The 22,229-nt window shown below is 36.9% G+C and overlaps 1 protein-coding gene across 2 annotated transcripts in view; it reads right to left on the bottom strand.

Annotated features, from left to right (window-relative positions):
• ACAT1 (acetyl-CoA acetyltransferase 1) overlaps positions 1–21,243 on the bottom strand; it is a 35,029-nt gene extending 13,786 nt beyond the window's left edge. For both annotated transcript variants that reach the window (XM_044669118.1, XM_044669117.1), the window contains exons 1-6: positions 21,055–21,243; positions 12,916–12,963; positions 11,684–11,801; positions 8,469–8,564; positions 6,152–6,252; positions 1,604–1,747 (exon numbers count right to left, since the gene is read on the bottom strand). In XM_044669118.1, the coding sequence (XP_044525053.1) occupies positions 1,604–1,747; positions 6,152–6,252; positions 8,469–8,564; positions 11,684–11,801; positions 12,916–12,963; positions 21,055–21,126 (579 nt within the window). In that variant the 5' untranslated portion in view covers positions 21,127–21,243. The remainder of the gene's footprint in view (positions 1–1,603; positions 1,748–6,151; positions 6,253–8,468; positions 8,565–11,683; positions 11,802–12,915; positions 12,964–21,054) is intronic.
• Between the last annotated feature and the right edge of the window lie 986 nt (positions 21,244–22,229).

The raw sequence follows: 22,229 nt of genomic DNA, 5'->3' as shown, positions 1-22,229 counted from the left end.
TCAGCTCAGATGTATTCACTTATCTCTATGCACAAGATTTTCAGATCTACTTAACCAGCCCTAACCTCTTTCCCAAAAATGCTCCCCTCTATCAAATTTCTCTATTACAATAAAGAATACAACTATCCAGCCAGTCAAGCAGGTAATAATCTAATCCTCATCTCTCCAATCTCTCACCCACTATATCCAATTAGAGTTTCTAAATCCCCAGACTGTATCCAAGAGGGGTAACTGTGCGGCACAATAGATAGAACACCAGATCTTGAGCCAGGGAGACCTAAGTTTGAATCTAGCCTCAGACACTTACAAGCTATATAACCCTAGACAAGTCTTCTAACCTCAGATTCCCTCTTTCTTCACCAGTATAATAGGAATAATAATAGCACCTACCTCAAAGAGCTATTTTAAAGAGCAAATAAGTTAATATTTGTAAAACACAGCACAGTGCCTGGCAAATAGTATACTTTAAATGTTATCCATTGTTGCTGTTATTATTGTTTATCATTATATAGTAGAAACTTTCAAATGGGCAATGGGTTGGAATAGCACTGACCAAATTAAATACTTCAAATATTCAATACAGTAAAAATTTTGCAACAACTAAATTTTTGTTGAATCTACTTGTATGAAAACCTGTTCTTTATAGTGCAACAAAATAGCATTAAACTAAGATTCTGACATTTATCTGAAAAATATTTCTAAAAATAATATTTATCACATATCTTTTGAAATAGGCAAATTCTTACTACAAATCATTTACATTTTTATACTACATATTGTAAAAAGGAATTCTTTATTCTCTTTGAGTTTACACTTGTGAAAGGGAATCCTTTATTCTCTTTGCCTAGTTAGCAATAACACTTTAGTTAACCCTAATTTAAGTTCCTCACTAGATTGTGAAGACAGGATTAATTCTCCTTTGTCCACCTTTTGATTGAATCAACACAAGCTTGAACTAGGTGGAGGAGCTGGCAAACCACTTAAGAGAATTCACAACCTCAGAAACTCAATCAGCCAGGAATCTGTGAACCCTATTGATGAGTATTCACCCCTCCAGAAGGTAAAAACTGGTTCTGACAAACACTGCCTCCTGGGCAATGCTAGATAATTTGGAAGACAAGAAGCCACTATAAAAGGCCCTGAATTTCTGGAGCTAGAAGAGTTACTCCAAGAAGGAAGTAGGTTTCAAGAAGGAGTTGGACTTTAAGAGGGAAGTCAGCTTCAAGAAGAAGGTCAGTTCAAGAAGTTGGACTCAGGAATCACCTTCAGCTCGAGTCACTGTCTTGGCCTGCCTCTTGGAGGGAACTTTGGAGAGTGGATGGCTGGCTTTCCCTTCCTGTCTTCTGGAGAGAGTTTAATTCCAGTTGAAGGTCAACAAGTCCTGGCTGAGTTAAGTACCAGAGCAATATTTAGTTAGATAGGCTAATGGCTTTTTTATTTCTCTACTTTCACTCTTTCCACCTCTTTTGTGAATAAAAGCTATTAAAGGTCATTTCAATTTTTGAGCAATAATACTTTGATTTGGAGACTACCATATTATTTATAATTGTTTTAGTCAACCATTAAAAATTAATTCTTACAATAGTAATGAGATAATATTTACCATATGAATTTTATTGTAGACATCAGTTAGTCCATCTTTTACAATTAAATCTTCAAGTTTTACTCCTCCATAAGGAGTTGCTCCTCTGTTCATTACATATGGAACATTGGACATACTCTCCATTCCACCTGCAACCATCACATCCTATTCAACAAAAAAATGGAATTAACTGCAACAAAAGGTGCAAATTTAATGCTATGAAAAATCATAAACATCCAAATTAGATTAAGTAAGCTAAAAATACACTGAAAATTTCAAAATATATACATTTTAACAACAGTAAGAACAATTTGTTTTTAAGTGACTACCATTAAATATATGTCAAACTTATTAAAATTAGAATTAGACTGAAAAAGAATCCAGGATGCAAAAAAGAACACATAAAGAGAAGAGTACTTTTCTTTTTAAAAAAAAAAAAACCCTTACTTTCTGTCTTGGAATCAATACTATGTACTGGTTCCGAGGCAGAAAAGTAGTAAGGGCTAGGCAATGGGGGTTAAGTGACTTACCCAGGGTCACACAGCTGCAAAGTGTCTGAGGTGAGATTTGAATCTAGAACCTCCCATCTCTAGGCCTAGCTCTCAATCCACTGAGCTACCCAGCTGCCCCCAAAGAGAACTTCTCTTGACAAATTCCTAATAAATGTTTGTTTTTAACTTGATTTGCTCTATATTTTTTAATGCTGTCTTCAAAAATGCACACAGTTTTTGATAAAGGTGAGAGTTTCAGAGAAAACTGGAAACACCTGTATAAACTGATATAGCATGGGGTCTATTTTCCAAGGAGATCAGGGAAAAGGAAAAGAACCTATATGTTCTAAGATATTTATAGCATCAATCTTTGTAGTGGCAAAGAACTGAAAATTGAGGGGATATCCATAAATTAGGGAATAGCTGAACAAATTATGGTATATAATTGTGATGGAATAATACTGCATGTAAGAAATGATGAGGAGATTAACTGTAAAAAAAGCCTGAAAAGAACTACATGTGACAATGAATTGTGAAACAAGTAGAACCAAGAGAGTATTATATACAGCTGCAGATTTAATATTTGAAGAATAACTTGTAAATGTTCAACTCCAGAAAATGAATGATTAGTGAAAACATGAAAGACATTACCTATAAGTCCTATTTGTTTGCCAGATGATAGTTTTTATGATGTAGGGTGAGGAGGGAAAGCTGAGACACCTAGAAATGAATTCTATTAATAAATAAACTGATGTAGAAGAACCAAGAGGAAAATGTATACAATAACTACAATATTTTAAAGAAGAATAAAAATCTTAGAAACTGATCAACACAATGATTAGCCATGATGTCAAATAACTCGTGATAAAACATGCTACCCTACCTGCTGAAAGAAAAGTAATGCACTCAGCGCAGACTGAGACATATTTTTTGGACAAGACCAGTCCAGAAATTTATTTTGCTTATCTACTACATATGTTTGTAGCAGAGGTTTTTGTTTTCTTGCTTTCTCAAGGTTAGAGGGGGGAGTAGGGTAGGTAAGAGGAAGAAAGATAAAAGACAATCTCCATTTTTAATATTTTTAAGTCTATGAAAATGTATCAAAGATATAAATGATGAAAATAACAAAAAAGGAACAGGCACATTTTCACAGACTTAAAAAATTTTTTGATACTTTGTTTTGATAGTAGACACATACCAAAACACAAACAAGTTCTACCTCCCAGATGTTTTCCCATGAAAACAATTTTTTAAAACTACCCAAAGAAATGGTTGCAACTGACGGACGGGTATAGGCTATTTCCTAAGAGGAGCCCACACCTTCATTCGCACTATTGACAAAAGTATATGTTATTTGTTGATTACAACAAAATATGGCTAGGAGCAAAAAAACACAGCCGTAAAGGGTCTCCTCAAATAAGCTGCCTCTCATATACGCTTTTTTCCATTTAAACTGCTCACTTTTATACAGCTATCCATTTTAAAATATTTGTTATTTCATCACAATCATTTCTGGATACTCTACTGACATTGATACTCAAAGAGTTGAACAAAGTTATCTCTGCCCTTGAATATCTCAAGGAATCTTGACCTATAACATATGCATGGAAGACACCTTGTTGAAAGACAGCCTTTAAGGTAGCTCTACCAACTAAAAATATATTCAATAAGTGAGAAGCAGAGTGGCATATTATATTCCTTATATCATACGCAATGCATGACTGTAAAGACATGATCTATTCTATAGAATATTATTTGGGAAGGCATGCCTATTCCTTAATCAAGGATTTCCAAGGATTTCCTCCATATGTATAAAGATTATTCTCACAAAAATTTTTTTAAATATAGCAACATAAGCATATGAGAATAAGCAGTAACATTTTCTTGACACTTTTGGGTGAAATATTTCCTTCGATCTTTGCTAGGTGTCTAGTATCTTCTATTTCCTTTTAGATACCTTGAGAATTGATCTTTCAACATGATCAAAATTATATTACCTGGGGGCAGCTGGGTAGCTCAGTGGAGTGAGAGTCAGGCCTAGAGACAGGAGGTCCTAGGTTCAAACCTGGCCTCAGCCACTTCCCAGCTGTGTGACCCTGGGCAAGTCACTTGACCCCCATTGCCCACCCTTACCACTCTTCCACCTATGAGACAATACACCGAAGTACAAGGGTTAAAAAAAAATTATATTACCTGTACTATGAATCTCTGTATTCATTGAGTTTGATTTAGCTGCTTATATTTGTTTTCTTTAGTTCTGCTTCAACTTTTTCACACTGCATAGAAAAGACTATTATCAAGTCTAAATGTGATAGCTCCACTCTCACAGATGAAGAATTCACTATACAAATAGACAGTCTTGCTTCTATATTTGCATCCACAGCAGTTGGCAAAATGCTTAGTATATTATAATTACTTAATAAATGTTTTTTTTTAATTCATCCATCCATTCATCTTGTCCACTCATGTCTGTTGTCATGCTTCCTTCCAGTTTTATTCTTAATATTCTCAAGTGACACAGTTTGAGCTTCTCACCAAACTTTCTGTAAACCTGTTTCTATTTCTTTCACTTCTGTTTCATGAGGTACCAATGCTCATTATTTTCCACAATTTTCGTCAAAGGTTTTATTGACTTCTTATTCTTAACCAGTGTTACCTTTGGCTGCTACATTTTTTCACTTAGCAGGGAGATACAATGTTTGATGGCCTCAATGCTTTGAAGATTTTTTGGTCTCTGTGTTGTTTCAAATGATTTATACTAATTAAACTTCTGTAGAAAATTATAATAATCCATACAAATATCTGTTCCTTTTCCCTTGTTTTATTTCATTGTTTCGTGTCAATAGCTTGCTTCAACAAGCCCTGGTAGAGATATTTTGATTGCATGCTATTTTACTTCCAGTTTTGGTGGAAGTTATATGGGAGAAACAATTATAAGTCTTGAGCAGAAGTACCAGGATTGTGTATCACATTAGAATGATTTACACTTAGCAGAAAGAAATTATAGATCCAATAAAATAGTTATTTGTGAATGTGTCACATCCTTGAGATGGTAAGATCTAATAAAACATAGCAATGGCTACGACTTATCTAAACTTTGTATTTTTGCACAAAGAAGACATCTAGTAAATATATGTTTACTTAAAGAGAATTTCATCTAATAAGAAAGGAAAAAGTAAAGCATGAAATTCTCAAACAAATTTCCATCCCTGAATCCTAGGTTACACTATCAGACACACATTAAGTAAAAGAGCTGAAAGTACTTGGAGAATTTGAAAAATCAAGTATATAATAAAATTATATAATAACTATCTACCTAATAAAAAAACTACCTGGGGGAAGCTAGGTAGCACAGTGGATCGGGAGCCAAGCTTGGAGTCAGGAGAACCTAGGTCCAAATCTAACCTCAGACACTTTCTAGTTGTATAACCCTGGGCACTTAACTTAACCCCAATTGCCTAACCCCTGCCACTCTGTCTTAGAATTGATACTAACAGAAGGTAGGGTTTAAAAAAAACTAGCACAACATTCCCCAAATCATAGATAATTAATCAGTTACACAAAGAAAAGAAGACTTCATTATACTCAATGTACAGAAGCAACTTTAGCATCATAGCTAGAACTGGCCTTGAACCCAAGTAGACCCAGATTCAGGTCCTGCCTAACACATGCTGACTAAGCCTAGGCAAGGCTCTAATTGTGGTAGAAAAAGCCCCACCCAGGAAGCCAAGGGACCTCTCTACTGGAGAACTTGTTCAGTCTTGACAAAAATATTTGTTTATAAGTGTTTTACATTGTCTGTGTCTTTTGACAAATAATTTTTTTTGTCTCAATTTGTGATTGCATTGGTATACTGAATTCCCAGGTGAGGGCACATAGGACACTACTCTTCAGTGTAAAGTCAATGGAGTTGTCTGGTGCAGCAAGAGGCTAAGTGTAAAGGCTTAGTCACATAAGCCATTACAGACAAAGCTTACCCTGAGGTCTGACTTTAATGCCAATTCTGTATCCTCTCTGGCATGCTGCCTCTGCTATTTTAATTATGAAATAAAATTAAAAAAACAAGCACCTGTCTTACCTGATGGCCACACATTAAATTCTGAGATGCCATCATAATGGATTTCATTCCTGAAGCACAAACTTTGTTGACAGTGGTGCATGGAATAGAGATGGGTAAACCTAGAACAAAGATATTTAAGTCATTCTCCCAAATCACGCAGATACTTTTCCCCAACTAAATAGCACTATTAATTATGTAGGTGCAATAAAGCTGTACTTCCTGAAAAATGTCTTCAGTATACATGAACAATTTTCATGCCAGCATGCAATTTTAGTTGTGAATTAATGGAGCAGGCTATTCCTGATCAAATCCCACCTACTAAAAATATCTAATCCAAACTCCTCATTATAGCTATAAAGAAAATGAAGCCCAGTGAGCCTGAATTATAGCCTATGGTCACACAGAAAACTTATGGTAGATACAGGACTGAAAGCAGGATTCTTTCATTCCTAGTTCCATATTCTTTTCTTTTTCATTTTACCATACTACTTCACTAATAACATTCCATGTTTTTTAAATAGTTAATAAATTTATATCACAAATAACCATATAAACAACAGCTTGCACTATTGAAAATCTAAGGTCTTCTAAATGTAAAAGCTTTTAAAAAATCAGACATGATTTTCTTGTGAAATTTATAAGAAGGCAAAGAATTCCTCAACTAATAAACTGTCAAAGGATACAAACAAGCAGTTCTCAAATGAAGAAATTTAAACTATCTATAGTCATGAAAATATGCTCCAAATCACTACTGATTAGAAAAATACAAATTAAAACAACTCAGATACTACCTCACACAGATCAGATTGATTATTATGACCAAAAAGAAAAATTATAAATGTTGAAGGGGATATGAGAAAATTGGGAAACTGATACACTGTTAGCGGAGCTGTGAACTAATACAACCATTCTGGAAAACAATGGCAACCACACCCAAAGGGACATAAAACTATGCACACTCTTTGATCCATCAATATTACTACTGGGTCCATGTACCAAAAAGATCAGAGAAAATAGAAAAGGACCTACCTGTACAAAAATATTTTTAGCAGCTCTTTCTATTGTTTCAAAGAATTGTAAACTCAGTGGGTATCCATCAAATGGGTTGAATAAGTTGTGATATATAGTTATATGGTTGTAATGAATACTGTTGTGTCTGTGGGAAGGGAGTTCCCCTCCCCATTACATTGCTTTGTTTTATGTAATCAATCAGGAACCTGGAGATCATTTATCATTGAGATGTGCAAGTACAGACTAACCCTCAGCAAAAGGAAGTTGAAACCAATGAGATGGGAAACTGATTCCACAGGCACTGCATCCCTGGGTGGGGCCAGGCAAATTAAGGAACTATGACTGGTTCCTGAGATGTGACGAGGGAGAGCTAGTGGGTGGAGAAAACTACTTATAAGCTGAGTCCCAGAGACTGCTCTCTGTCTTTCATGCTCTTCAGGCTTCAGCTTGGAACCTGAAGGAACCCCTGTTGGTGGTGAGCTTCAATCCATCAAACAACAAACAGTGAAATCAGCTCTCTATCTCTTTCCTACATTTCCCCTCTCTTTACTATCATTACTTTGATGTAAAAAAGCTACTAAAGCTACTAACAGCTTCTTAACTACTGCATGCCATAAAAAATGATGAATAGGAAGAGTTAAAAATCTGGATTTATATGAACTGATGCAAAGTTAAGTAAGGAGCACCCGGAGCACCCTTTATACAGTAACAGAAAGTGTACATTGATCAACTGTGAAGGACTAAACTATTTTCAGCAAAGCAAGTTTCCAAGATACCCACAAAGAAGGAACTGTTGTAGTCTGACTGTAGATCTTCCATTTTATTTTCTTCATGAGTTTTTTACTGTATGTGTGATATGTCTTCTATCACAGCATGAGGAATATGGAAATATGTATTGCATGAGAGTATTGGCATAACCTGTATCAGACTATTTACTGCCTTGGGAGGCAGGGGAGAGGGGAAAGAGAGAATCTGAATTGTAAAATAACAGAAAATGATTGTCAAAAATTGCTTCTACATGTAATTGGAAAAAAGTTTAAAATAAATTAAAATATTTAAAAAATTAAAAAATCAGACCATGATTTTCCTATTTTAAGAAATTTCCTTTACCAGTGAAGACCAATCACTGTTCCAGAAGTTGCAGGATTGGTCCTAAATGTACAGGATCTCACAAAAAGTATGTAGCAGCTATGGCCCTTCAACATGGGTCCTTCTTGTCTCTGAGGATAGCTCTCTATCCACTTTATCAATTGCCTTCTCAGGAAAAAAAAAACAACAAACCTAGGAAAGTTTAGGAAAAAAATAACCAAAAAAGTAATCATACCTGCTCCAAGTACAGCCTGCCTGGTTGGTGCTTGTCCTTCACCCCCCTGAATAACATTGCCCATGTATGCTTCTTTGACTTCCTCCTTTGGTATCCCTTAAAGCAAAACAACTGGCAATTAATTCAATAAATAATTACCATATCACATAAAGAAGTACAAGTATCCTGTCTACATCTCAACTTTCCCCATTGCTGTTTTGACATACTTCAGGTCAGCATAAGAATTAAATGGGAACTGGTGGGGGGGGGGGGCAGCAGTGGGGAAGCTTCAGACAACACAGAAAAAAAGGAGAGAAACTTAAAATGCATAAATTAGCATATGACTGAATTCTAAACCCAAATTTTATAATACGGTATTATAAACATCCCATAAAAGAAAAATAAAAAAATTCAGACTTCTTACCTAGTATGAAGGGAGAGCCAAAAAAATTTTCTCAGATTTTCCAGATTATAGGGATGCCACATGCATCCATAATGTGGAAGGGATACTAGCACTATTTATTCTAGGTACTATTTTTCATTTACTCATTTTCAGGTTTTGTCCCCAACAAAGTAGGCTATTACATGTTCATAAAAAATAAATAAAAGAGGCTTACTCAATTTAAACTTCTTATTGTTTCACTATTTTTCAAAAGTACTATCTACCCATAAAAATGATCAATTGTGCTTTGCTCACAGCAAGGTCTTAAACACATTTAGAACTGAAAAGTGTAAATTTACCTCTATGACCTAATTTTATCATTTAAACGCAAAAGAGATACTGCCAAAAGGATCTATCTAATTCAGTGCCTAACTATAAAATACTTTCTGGCAAAAACATGCACCCATAGTGTATACTCACCCATTCACTTTGATCTCTCTACAGAAGAATGGTGAAGTTGATAAAAATCCCTCACTTTCTAAAATTCCCCTGTGATTTTACATTATTCTAGTTCAGGCCATGAGATCTCTGCCTGGCTTTTTTCTGTTCCTCTATTTCTTTTTTATCTTTCTACCTTGTTAGATGTGGATAATACCCAAGATTTGGGCTCTTGACCTCTTTTTTCACTTTTTACATTAGCTTCTTTAGAAAATTCATATTTTTATAGTGGTAACCCTCACATCTTCCTAAATCTCTATCTCTTGCCCTGACCTCTACAATCAGCTTCAACTAAATTATTTTCAGATGTCTATTAGCCCACAAGCCAACAGACAAAGATTTGTGACTTTATCAATGTGGGAACTACTCCACTGAAGCAGATCACAACTTATTTATAACTTAATAAATACATTTTAGATATTATCTCGCCTCTTTAATCTTAAATTGCCTAAGACTTAAAGATGTTAAGTGATTTGTCCATGGATAAAGCAATTAAATGTGAGAGGCTAGATTTACAAATCAGGTCTTGCCAAAACAATCAGCACTCTATGTCATGCTTGACTATGGGTTACATACATTTAAGCCAAGCAATACCATCAAACTCAATATTTAAAACCAAAATACCATTTCCTTCCCAAAACTTGTTCTCTCCCATGATTTTTCTATTTCTGGAAGTTGTACTTCTGAAAGTCTTCTAGTCCCTTGGGCTTAAAACCTGAAATAATCTTCCTCCTTCTCCATTCTCTTTTTGCTCCCTCACTCCTCTCCCAACACCCTGTAAGTCTCCAAATTGAGTGCATTCTTTCTTCAAAATGCCTCTTGAACAAATCACCTTTTCACTCCCACCACTCCCACCCTAATCTAGGCCCTCAATTCACATGTCAACTATTATAATGTCTTCCTAACTGGTTTCCCATCTCTAGTCAATTTCTTCTTCTATTAATTTTGCACCCCACTGCTATAGTAATTTTATAGAAACACCAATTTCATCTTCAATGGCTTCTTATTAACAGCAGAAGGTCCAAATTCCTCAAACTGGTACTCAAAGCTGAAAATTAATCGGGCCTCAATCAATCTTTTTGCCTTTATCTCCAATTCCAGATACCCAAAACACAAAATAATTCTTCTTTTTTCCAAGCTCTTATTCATATTGTGTTCCCAACTTAAAAATACTCTATCCATTCTCTTTGCCTGTCCAAACTCTACTATCCTTCCAAGTCTAGTTCAAGTTCCACTTTTTCCAAGGAAGCATTCCCTCATCAATCACCTCTTCCTCTAAATTTATGTGGTACTTAATAGGTATAAGGATCAATTACTGTCTTGCTCTCAATTCTAGTAGAAAAATAAATCACTCTAGAGTAAGAGGACCTAGATTCAAATCCCATCCCTAATAATTGCTACCTGTATAACTTTTTGTTAAACAACTTGACCACTTTAGGTCAGTTTTGTCAGTCAAGTGAGGGGAATGGACCCACTGTTCTCTGAGGACTCTTCCAGCTCTAGATCTATATGACCCTATGATGCCTCAATCCTCCATTCTAGTCTAGTGGTACCACTGATTTTCTACTGGAGGCCCATGACTGTCCAGCATCTGAAATTAGTTCTACCTTTGGGGACAAAGAATATAAGGAAACCTCATTTTGAAGCTATATTCCTGACGTTAGTACTTTGTTCAGAAAATCACTGCTTCAATCCAGTTGTCCATAGATTTTGGTCCTTGTTCCTCAGCTTCTTAGCCCAGGTTTATGCTCCTTGCTACCTATCTACACTTATTTGTTCCTTCCTTTACCTCAGTGACATCCACAAAACAGACCTGGTCAGCCTCTAGATCCTTTCCTATCTAACTGAACTCTTATTTCTAGTCCCTGTTATAACAATATCATGAAAGATTTAACATATATTGTCTTGTTATTTAACATTTTCTGTGTATGTATTTAATCATGGAGAGACAGACTGAATTTCATTACTTTTTTTTCCTAATAGTACCTGGCGGAGCATTATATACCCATCATGTACTCAATAATATTTGAGGGAAGGGAGGGGAGGAAAGGAAGCAAACAAGTATTTATTCAGAACCTATTATGTAACCATGCATTGTGTTAAGCACTTTGCATATATGATTTCATTTGTTCCCTCACAATAATCCTATGAGGTAGGTACTATTATTATCCCCATTTTACAATTAAGGAAACTGATGCAGAGAACAATTAAGTGATTTACCCAGGGTCACACAGCTAGTGTAGATTTGAATTCCTTACTACTGCCTTCCTTCATGCACAGTGCACCATCTATATACCACCTAGCTATGAAACTGAAGTATACCAGGATCTCCCCCAAACCCTAAGTAGTTACATACCAGCTTTTTTAATGGCTCCTTGAATGGCTATGGAACCAAGTTTAGTAGCTGGAAGTGTGGAAAGGCATCCTAGAAAAGATCCAATAGGTGTCCTTGTTGCGCTTACTATGACCACTTCCTAGGATGACAGAATTTAGTAAAAATCATTTACATAAACAATACCCCTAAATCATTTTATAAATTAACTTTACATACACAAATATACTTAAGGAAGAAAGATTTTTAAGACATCTTAAAGTGTCTGTCATCAGAGATAAATCAGATCAATACTTGCATATCAAAAAATTTCCTGGCCACCAAGTGCCATAAGAACTTAAGACAAATATGGAATATCACATTTAATAGACATATATCCACTATTTTACCCACATGACAATTTTCTTCTGCATTCAGTTATGTACTGGTAATCAGTAAAGTAAATTTGAACTCGGAAAGTAAATAAAAATTCAGAAAGGGTTACTTTGTCCTTTTTTAATTGCAAAATAAATACCTCCACTTCATAGGATACCCTAATACTACAGGAATGCTTGTAAGTGCTTAAGACTAGGCAACCAATATATTCTCCTTGTGACAGACACAAGGGTACTCTTCTTCTGCTTAACTCCAAACTCTTCTATTCAACTCCTGGACAATTCCTATTAAGTGAAGACTTACTCTGTTGGCAAAAAAATTTTATTGAGTTTCTTCAGAAACAAGGTAAAAATACCCTGCCAAATCACATATAAAACAACATGTTAAAAATAATTAAACATAATTTAAAATAATTTAAAATGATAAAAAAACAATTCTTAATATCACCCTTTACAATATAAGGCTTTCCTTACAACACCTTTGTCATAATTCTCTGAAATTTCCATGACCAAAGTTGTGCCTGAAACCTGGATAGCTACAGTCATGTGGTAGCACAAGGGCAAAAGAAAGAGAATTCCCTATAAGAAAATCTGGTTTTGAAAAAGAAAAAGAAAAGAAAAAGAAAAAAAAAGAAAATCTGACAGGAACAAATGCCATTGGTTCAAAGCAGAATATTCTGCTATGCTGCTCTGCTCAGGTGGTATCATAAAGAAGACTGGATTGAATATTTTATTTCCTACTGCAGTAAGAATTCAAAGATTTTCCTCAAAACACACATATGGGGTGATCAGAAAAATAACTTGCTATATTAATGATGCTGAAATACATGTATTTTAACATTTTAAATCTAGATGTCAAAAAATATAAATTGTTGTACTTACATTCAAAGTGGGCTTTGATGCATAGCTCCTATACACATATTTAAATTCCTGTAATAGAAATATGTTTATAAATATTATACAAAAAAGTCAAATGCCAAATCATTCTGTCATAGAAATTTGCCTGGCTGCAAGTTTAATTTTAAAGTTTATTATCCTGAAATATTTTATATGTTTTATTTAAACTAGACAAAAGCACATTTATTTAGTTGAAATGTACTTTTAGAATATATTAAGTATGTCTAGATCAGTAATGGGCAAACTACAGCCAGCAGGCCAGATGTGGCATTATTCCTAATCTGACGAATACAATGAGGATACAATTCAATGGAATTTCGAAAGAGTTGCCTTAGAAACAGATTGACAGACGAGCATTTCCTTTCCTTTGGCCCCCTCTTTAAAAAGTTTGCCCATCACTGGTCTAAATGATTCTATATTACAAAAATAGCCTACCAATTCATCTAATTACTAAATAAAGAACAACTATTTTCAGATGGGCAAAGAGAAATAATTGATTATTTCCCCGTCATTCTACTCTGTTTTCAAGAATAGCTACCAACAAAATCTGAATCTAAAAAATGTAGCTCTTTTTTTGACAAAGCAAATTTTTTCTTTACATATAATTTTACATTCAATTTTGTTCCCTCTTTAAAGAAAAGAAAATCATAGCAGAGTAACCCAATTTAGCTGAGCTGCCAGTAGTGCCTTTTCCTCTCAAACTACTTATTTTTTGATATTTCATTTATATATATATATACTTATAGATGTAAGTATTTTTTCTTCTAATAGAATTTAAATTCCTTAAAAACAAGGATTATGGGGGCAACTGGGTAGACTGAGAGCCAGGCCTAGAGACGGGAGGTCCTAGGTTCAAATCTGACTTCAGACATTTCTCAGCTGTGTGACCCTGGGCAAGTCACTTGACCCCCATTGCCTATCCTTACCACTCTTCTGCCTTGGAGCCAATACACAATATTGACTCTGAGACGGAAGGTAAGGGTTAAAAAAAAAAAAAAAAGGATTATTTTATTTTCATCTTGGTATTCCAGTCACTAGCACAGTACCAGGCACAGAGTAGATGCTTAATAAATGCTTAATTGAAAAAAAAATATTGAGTGTCTACTACCTAAGACTCTGAGTTGGAAAATCTAACAAAATATCTAACATAAGCATAGCCTTAGCATGGTATAATAGAAAAGGTATTTGCTTCTCAGCTTTACCACTCAAGAACTATTGGAACTTGAATCACTTCCAATACTGAAGCAGTGCAAAGAGCAGTGGAACTGTAGTTAGAGAACATAGGTTTAAATCCTGACTCTGCTACTTATTTCCTTTTGTGACTATGGGTAAATAATTTCACTTTTTTTATTTGTAAAATGAGGAATTTGGACAGGAAGACCTTTCAGATCTCTTCTAGCTCTAAATCTATAGCAGATTTCTAAATTATGCAATTGGCACATAAATTCACTGTTATTGGAGCTGTTCGACTATTCTGGAAATGATTTAGAATTACATTAGAAAAGAATTACTTAACAGTTCACAATTGGTTCAGAAACTCCTGTGTTAGGACTGCATCCCAAGAAAGTTACTGACAGCAAGAAAAACCACCTATGTCCAAAAAATATTCCTAGTAGCATTACTTAATAATTAATAACAAAAGGTATAAACAAAATGAACATATAACAGCGAATGCCAAAATCAATTATTTAATACAAATATAATGCAATATTACCACACCATAAGGAATTACAAATTTTCAGAGAAATCCAAAATGACTGAGTATTAAAAATGATGGCATGAAGAAAATAGAATAGAATATGTACAATGAAAACTATATAAACAAAGTCAACAAAAAGTAAGAAAGACCTTTGCCAATTAAATACAGCTAACTTAAATTTTATATTGTCAAAATTAAAGGACATATTCCTACTTTCTGTAAGCAAATGATAACTTTTTTCAGGTAATATACTTTGTAAGGAGGGTTCTTTGAGTCTTTATTAGAAAGTGACTGTGAAGAGAGTAATAATAAATTCATTAAAGAAGAAAACAATGCCCCTCTCTCTTCCTTAAAAAAATGTGTGTATACATGTTCATTCCCATTTTCACTGTTACCAAACTACTAAAGTATTTATATAAACTGAAGTACAAGCATATAGGGAGATTCACAAAATGCTATGAAGCACCTTAAGATAAAGTGATCTACTTCTACAGAACCTAACCAGCTCCATAAATTCAAGAAAGGAATTTCATTGGATCACAGATTCAGAGTGTGAAGTACATTTAAATACGGTCTAATCCAACCTCCTCATTTTACACAGGAACTTCAGCTCAGAAAGGGGGCCAAAGTCATATAGGAATGTAGTAGCAGAATCAGGATCAAGTCCAATTCTGCCCTCCATCTGCTTCAGTCCTACCACCAATATCCAAGTTTGTATTCTCACACTAATTTGCCTAGTTTAATTCAACAAAAACAAAAAACCAAACAGTTTCTGCCCTAAAGTAGCTCTCATTCTCCTGGAAGGAAGGAATCAATCACCATCATCATAATAGTTTACATTTTTATAGTACCCACAGTGCCAGGCACCATGCTGAATGCCTGACAAATAGTATCTCATTTTATCCTCACAACCCTGGGAGATGGTGCTATTATTATCTCCCAGTTCACAGATAAGTAAATTTTAAAGGGAAGGGGGAATCTAGCCCAGAAGGAAGAGCATTTAGTCAGAGAAAGAAGAGAAAATGCATTCCAATCACAGATGTCTTATGTAAATGATGGGAGCTCCTGGAAAACCTCAAACACCCATAGCCTTGCCACTATGGCTCTTCTTCCTTAGAGCCAAAACAATGTATAGTATTGATTCTAAGATGAAAACGAAAGGGTTAAAAAAGAAAAAATAGGAAGGATGAGGAGGAAGGGAGAACAGAACATACTTTCTCTGAGTTTATCAATAAATGGCAAGCAAAATATAAGCTAAGAGTAGAAAAATATAATCAAGACTGAGGAAACAGGGGGTCAGAGGGAGGGTCTGAATGTGAAAATAGAGAATTAAGAGCATCCTGCCTGCTTCTCTTCTCCCAATTTGTCTAAGTATATGAAAGAAACAAATAGCTCTCAAGGAACTCAAAAGAATGTTTTCATAGGAGAGAAAACACATGGATTCAGGGGTAAGACAGATCAAAAAGTCCCAAGGTCCTTAGAAGGCAGCCACAGAGGAGATGTTAATGCCTCTTCTTTAATGTTATTTCCAATAATAAAACCATATCAATTTCTGATGGTGAAATATTTTAACAGAGTCAAGGACTTGGTAACAGCGTTTACTTCTTGGTCTTTCAGTAGCTATGTCTAGCATTTCTGGAACAAATGCCAGGCTGCATCTCCATGAGGATGGCTTTCTAGGACAATGACTGCTGCCACTGAGCGGGAAGCACTGCTTGCTACTCTAGAGGCCCTTTGGTTCAGGATCTTGGGCTGTCTCCAATCCAGGTCAGGGCAGGGATAGTCATCAAGACCATAATGATGATAGTGGTGATGGTGGTTTGAAATGTCTGAAACATATTGCCTTTTTTTTAAATTACATTTTGACATTTATTGTTAGTAAATGAGAATGCAAATTATTTTTGTGGGCTGGTTTTTTATCCTGTGATCTTGCTAGATCTATTTATTGTTTCCATTAATATTGTTTGAGGCAGTTGGTTGTTTCAAATATAGTATCTCATCTGCAAATTATATTTTCTGATAATTTCTACAAATGATATTCTTCATTTAAGATGCAAATCCCTATAATATTTTTCCTCTCTTAATTGTAATTGCAAGAATTTCAATATAAAGTTACTTATTCTAACTAAAAGTTCCTTCCCCGCCATTTAGTATTCATTATTATCAATAGTAAAGACATAAAGTCTCTGATAAAGTGATTTATCCCAAAATAAATATCTACATGCAACTGAAAACAGAATTATCTTTCACTATAAGTGTGCATTTTGAAAAATACTAGCATTCCTCAATAAAGACCACCAACATCTTCCTGCATGTTTTCTATCCTGTGCTAATCTACCTACTTCTCTCAAGTCACAGTTCTGTTCACAAGTTTCTAAAAGGGTGACTATGAGCTATACCAGTGCTGGGGAACCTTTTAGAGGCAAAGGGATGGGCCCCACCCCCACCCTACGCACTAGACAAAGTGCCCCACCCAAGACTGAGTGCCACACCCCACTCTACCTCCACCCCCACCCCTGAGATTGAGTGGGACACTCTGCCTCCCCACCCTTGTCCATGGCCCCTCCTCTTCCCCCCAGACAGGGGAGGGAAGAAGCACTCCCATTGGCTGCTGGGCAGGGGGACAGGGGAAGTGAAGAATGTCCTCAGGGGAATGGAGAGGGGGAGGGGAATAGCTCCACCCCAGAGTCCCTCCAGCTTTCCAGTAATGAACTCTGGCAGATGATTGCAGGTGTGCCCACAGAGAGAGCTCTGCATGCTCTTTTTGGCGCCCATGTGATAGGTTCACCATCACTGATCTACATTATTTCTTCCCCTTCCATCATCAACAAGGCAAGTGCTATTATAGATGCACTGGTTCTAGGAGGAAAAAAGTATCTTTTCCGTCGAAAGGTAGAGGGTGAGCATAACTCTAGACTAAGAATCCAAAAAATGTTGAGGTTAACAGTCAGTGGATTGTCATTCAAAAGTATAACTGAAGTTAGTACATAGTTGGCTTCATAAGGAAAGTTTCCATACTTAGATTTTCCTTGTACTAATGAAATCATGACTGTATGACTTTACTCCTCTCACCAAAAAACCAAACCAAACCAAAAAATGGGCAAGATATTGTGCAAGTTTAAGAGTTCCTACCTTTAAGACACATGTTTTCTCAAGAGAGAAAAAACATATACAAAGGGGGCAACTAGATGGCTCAGTGGATTGAGAGCCAAGCATAGAGATGGGAGATCCTGGGTTCAAATCTAACTTCAGACACTTCCTAGTTTTAGGATCCTGGGAAAATCACTTAACCCCCATTGCCTAGCTGTTACTAACCTTCTACCTTGGCATACAGTAATGATTCTAAGATAGAAGGTAGAGGTTAACAAATACACAAATAAACATGACATGTAGTGTATTAGGACAAAATAGGGATCTAAAATGGTTACAGGAAAATTTAAGATGAAAAGGAATGCTTTCAGCAAAGAAATATAAGGGAAGTGGGGAGGAAAGGAGAATCAAGAAATAAGAAAACTCTTCACAGGAGTGGCAACTGAGCTGGGCCTGGAAGCCATAAAGGTATTTTGACAGACAGCATTCTTGGCAAAGAGGTCCATTTATATAAATGCAGAGGCAAGAAACAGCATGTTGACTTCAAATAGTGAGTCTACTATGGCACAGTGAACTAGGAAGCAAGACCTGAGTTCAAATTCAGTTTCAGGTTTCTATTACATTTTTCTTTAAAACAATTTTCTTTAATCCTTACCTTCTTAAAATCACTATCATGTACTGATTCCAAGGCCTCCAGAGGAATGGTAAGGTCTAGACAGTTGGGGTTAAGTGACTTGCCCAGGGTCACACTGCTAGGAAGTGTCTGAGGCCATGTTTGAACACAGATCCTCCTGACTCCAGATCCGGCTTTCTATCCATTGAGCCATCTAGCCACTCCTATCATATTTTTCTTGATGACATCCTTTACTCCTATTCATCAAAGTTCCTTATGCCCATCTTGGGCCTCTCCTATTTCCTTCTTTATGACAGTTATTTTCAGTTCTTCAGAAATTACTGTGCTCTTTATCTCACTGGTATAACAATACTACCAACATATTTTTATATGGTTTAAACACACACACAATGAGAAAAAGCAGGCCTTTGTTTCTTGGAGAAGTTTGAGGTCAATAAAAGATGTTTACAATTTTTTGATGGCAATCTATTAGAATGCCTGCTGAGTTCAACTTGCCCATATGTACTGTCTACACTATACGAATTGAAATCCATCCAATTACCTAGCAATCTGAGCAGTAACTATTTTTCATCCATATGGTTTTTCCTGCATGGACTAGCTGGCCAACAATTTCCCAGTAATTATAGATAATAATGGAATAATGAAAGATATTACCTTCCAATGAGAATCTCTCACTTAAGACTGGTACATAATGCCTCTATGACATTGGCACACAACTCTCGGGAGCATACATCTGCCTGTTTTATGCCTCACCTAATGTTGATGATGAGAGTCAATAAATCTTGAATGACTTAGATTTATGGATGGGAGACATCTTGTTAGAAAAACACCTCTATAGGTCATATTTTACAAGACTGATTTCCAAAATCTACCATTCTTACCACTTCCTATTTAGAAATTTACCTTTTTCCACCATCAACCTCCTCGAATGATTACCAAAAAAGAAATCAAACTCCTCAGCCTGGGTCTAAAGACTCCAAATCTATAGTTGACCTTTATATACTTCTTTCTCCATACTCCAGGTAGTCTCATGTGCAAACTACCTATCTGAAATTACTGTAACATATCATGTACAGTACTTTTATGCTTCCATATATTTCACTTCTCCTCTCCCAGCTCCTACTGAAATACTTTTCTTAAGGGTCAATTCAATCCAACAAGTTTTTATTTATTAAATGCCTATTACGTGCCAAGTACTATGCTAGATGTTAGAGACAAAGTCTAGGCCCTCAAATAGCTGGATTCTTTTGGGTCGATACATAAGGTTCACCAGTAAAACTTCTTTTGATTCCCTCCCAATACTATATGTCAATGCAAAAATGCCCTTTCCTTGTTCTTACCTCCCAAAGGGCTTTCATCAGTTGTGTCTTTTATTTCACATTATCACAGAATGTCAGAGTTAAGGAGAAGGAAAAGGAATAAGCATTTATATAGCACCTATTATGGGTCAGGCACTCTGCTAAGTGCTTTTACAATAACCAACTAATTCAATACCTTCATTTTAAATAGAAGGAAAATGAAAGTAGCAAGCCTAAAAAGACCACTACTTTTCAACCTGCTATACCAAGCTAAAATTCTATTCTGTACTACAGATATTCAGTACATCTTATTCTCCCTTAAAATGTTAGATGCCCTTTGAAGAAAGATATTGCATTTCATAAACCTGTATATCACACAATGCTCTGCCCAGTCTGTACTCAATTAACAATTACTGAAAGAATCAATCAGGGGTAGGACATATTATACATATATTTCTTTCAAATATCTTTGTCAGGAGCTTCACTGCCCCCAAAGAGGGCATCATTTCCTTCAATCTTCTCACCAACTGACATCTCTTTACTCAACTAAAAAGTACCATATTAAAAATAAGAAACAAAACTGGAAACCCATGAAATTCTTCAACTGATCCCTAAACTTTACAAACTAAATGGGCAAAAAACCTTTTATATATATAAAGTCAGCAGTTTTATTCTGGGGCTCTTCGATACTGACAATGTCTAATTTTGTAAAATATTCTAGTGGATTCCATTAAGGTAGTCCATTAAGACGGTGCGGGCTACTTAAGAGGATCCTTCGAGAAATAGAGGGAGGTGACCTTCACAGCTGGAGCTGGTATGTGGAGGTTAAGGCACAGGCCAAGTGGAAAATTAAATCGCATTTCTCCACCACCACGCTCCCACCTCTCTGCTCCCCTCCCCTTTGCTTGAGTGTACCTGACCTGGCTCCAAGCCCACTTTCTTAAGGACGCCTTTCTGAGTCTCCTCTTGCCAATGCTTTCCTCTCCCATAACATGTACCTTCCATCTGCCAAGTGCCTTGTAAATAACCAGTCATTTACATGCTGCTAGCTCTACAGTAAGCACTCAGTAAGTGCTTTATTGCCTTGTCTTACTTGACTACAGGAGTTGCGTTAGGAGGAAGGGGCTGGGGTATTTTGGGGGGCTGAAGGGTTGAAGCCTGTCATTGTACCCCCCAATGCTTAGCACAGAACCAAGCCCAAAGGGAAGTCCTGTCAAAGGTCTTAACGTTCACCCCCGACCCGAGAGCTCGTTCTTCTCCCGGAGACTCCGGCCACCAAGGGTCGGCCCAGGGACAGGGGGGCGCGGGAACACCTCCAACCCGTGCTCCAGCTGCCGAGGCCTGGCCCGCTCTCCCTGCAGGGTAACGGTTACCGCCTGACTCAGGTCTCCCGAGCTCCTCACCCGCAGCAACTTCCGGAGGGGCAGACCAGCCGAGGGAGCCCCGCGGCCCAAGAGAGAGGCCAGCGTCGCCATGTACCACAACTAATGCGGGTGCTCGCGGAGATGCCGTGCGGCTCCAGCGGAGGTAGACAGACTGACGTGAAGGACCCCGAAGTCACACGCACACTGTAGAGCGCCCGGAGCCGTCTCCTTCGCTCCACGCTGATGGCCAGCCCCACCCCTCGCCCCCACCAATAGGATCGTGGCTCCCGATGCAGCGAGACGACGTTGGCTAAGAGCCAGAAAACTGAACCCGGAGGAAGGAGAAACCGGCTCTATGCTTAGGGCGCGGTCCAGACTCGGAAGTGAGGCCAGCCGGGACTTGCGTTTCCCGGGCTGGATGAGGCAAACCCCAGAGTGTCCCTAAACTAAGACATTTATTCGTTTCACCGAGGAGAGAATAGACGGGTCCTTTCGGCACTCAGAGGAACAGACTCCCCTTGGAGGCTCTCAGAGGCCGGTGCCGGGAAGAGGCCCTGGGCTGCGGGTCCCTAAGGTCACCTTCTCAAGTGTCCTCTATTCCATTCTATTCCAAAAGTATTTATGTGAATTCTGACATTCTCGGGCGAATCGAGTTTAGTTTAAACAAGTGGGAATAAGGCATGCTTACCACTATTATTGCCAAGAACGGCAGCTAGGTGGAATAGTGGATAAAAAATGCTGGGCCTAAAATCAGGAAGAAATCTGATCTCAGATGCTTCCAGCTGTGTGACCCAAGGCAAGGCACTTAACTCTGGTGGGCCTCAGTTTTCTCATCTGTAAAATGAGCTGGAGAAGGAAATGACAAAAAAACCTACCTAATGACAAGAAGAGTAGACAGGACTGAACCAACCGGACATCAAAATTACTGCCCCGAAACAAATCATCTCTGATTTCAGAGAACTTAAAACTGAGAGGGACCTTAGAAGTGAACCAGCCCCAAACTGTCATTTTAGGGAGGGAAGAATACAAACACACAAGAAAGAAGAAAGCAAGAATGAAAAAGAGAAAAGAAAAAGAACGAAAAGAATGAAAAATGAAAATGAAAATGTTCACAAGGGGAAACCAGGAGAGAAAGCAGAGAAGGGGGAAGAAGGGGAGAATTAGAGGGAGGGTAGTTTAAAGGGGGGATTTGTCCTAAACAAAATAAACTCTAA

Source organism: Gracilinanus agilis, chromosome 3 (genome assembly GCF_016433145.1).
Source record: "Gracilinanus agilis isolate LMUSP501 chromosome 3, AgileGrace, whole genome shotgun sequence".
In the NCBI taxonomy this organism is placed as follows: Eukaryota; Metazoa; Chordata; class Mammalia; order Didelphimorphia; family Didelphidae; genus Gracilinanus; species Gracilinanus agilis.
This window is presented reverse-complemented; position numbering and strand designations above follow the sequence as displayed.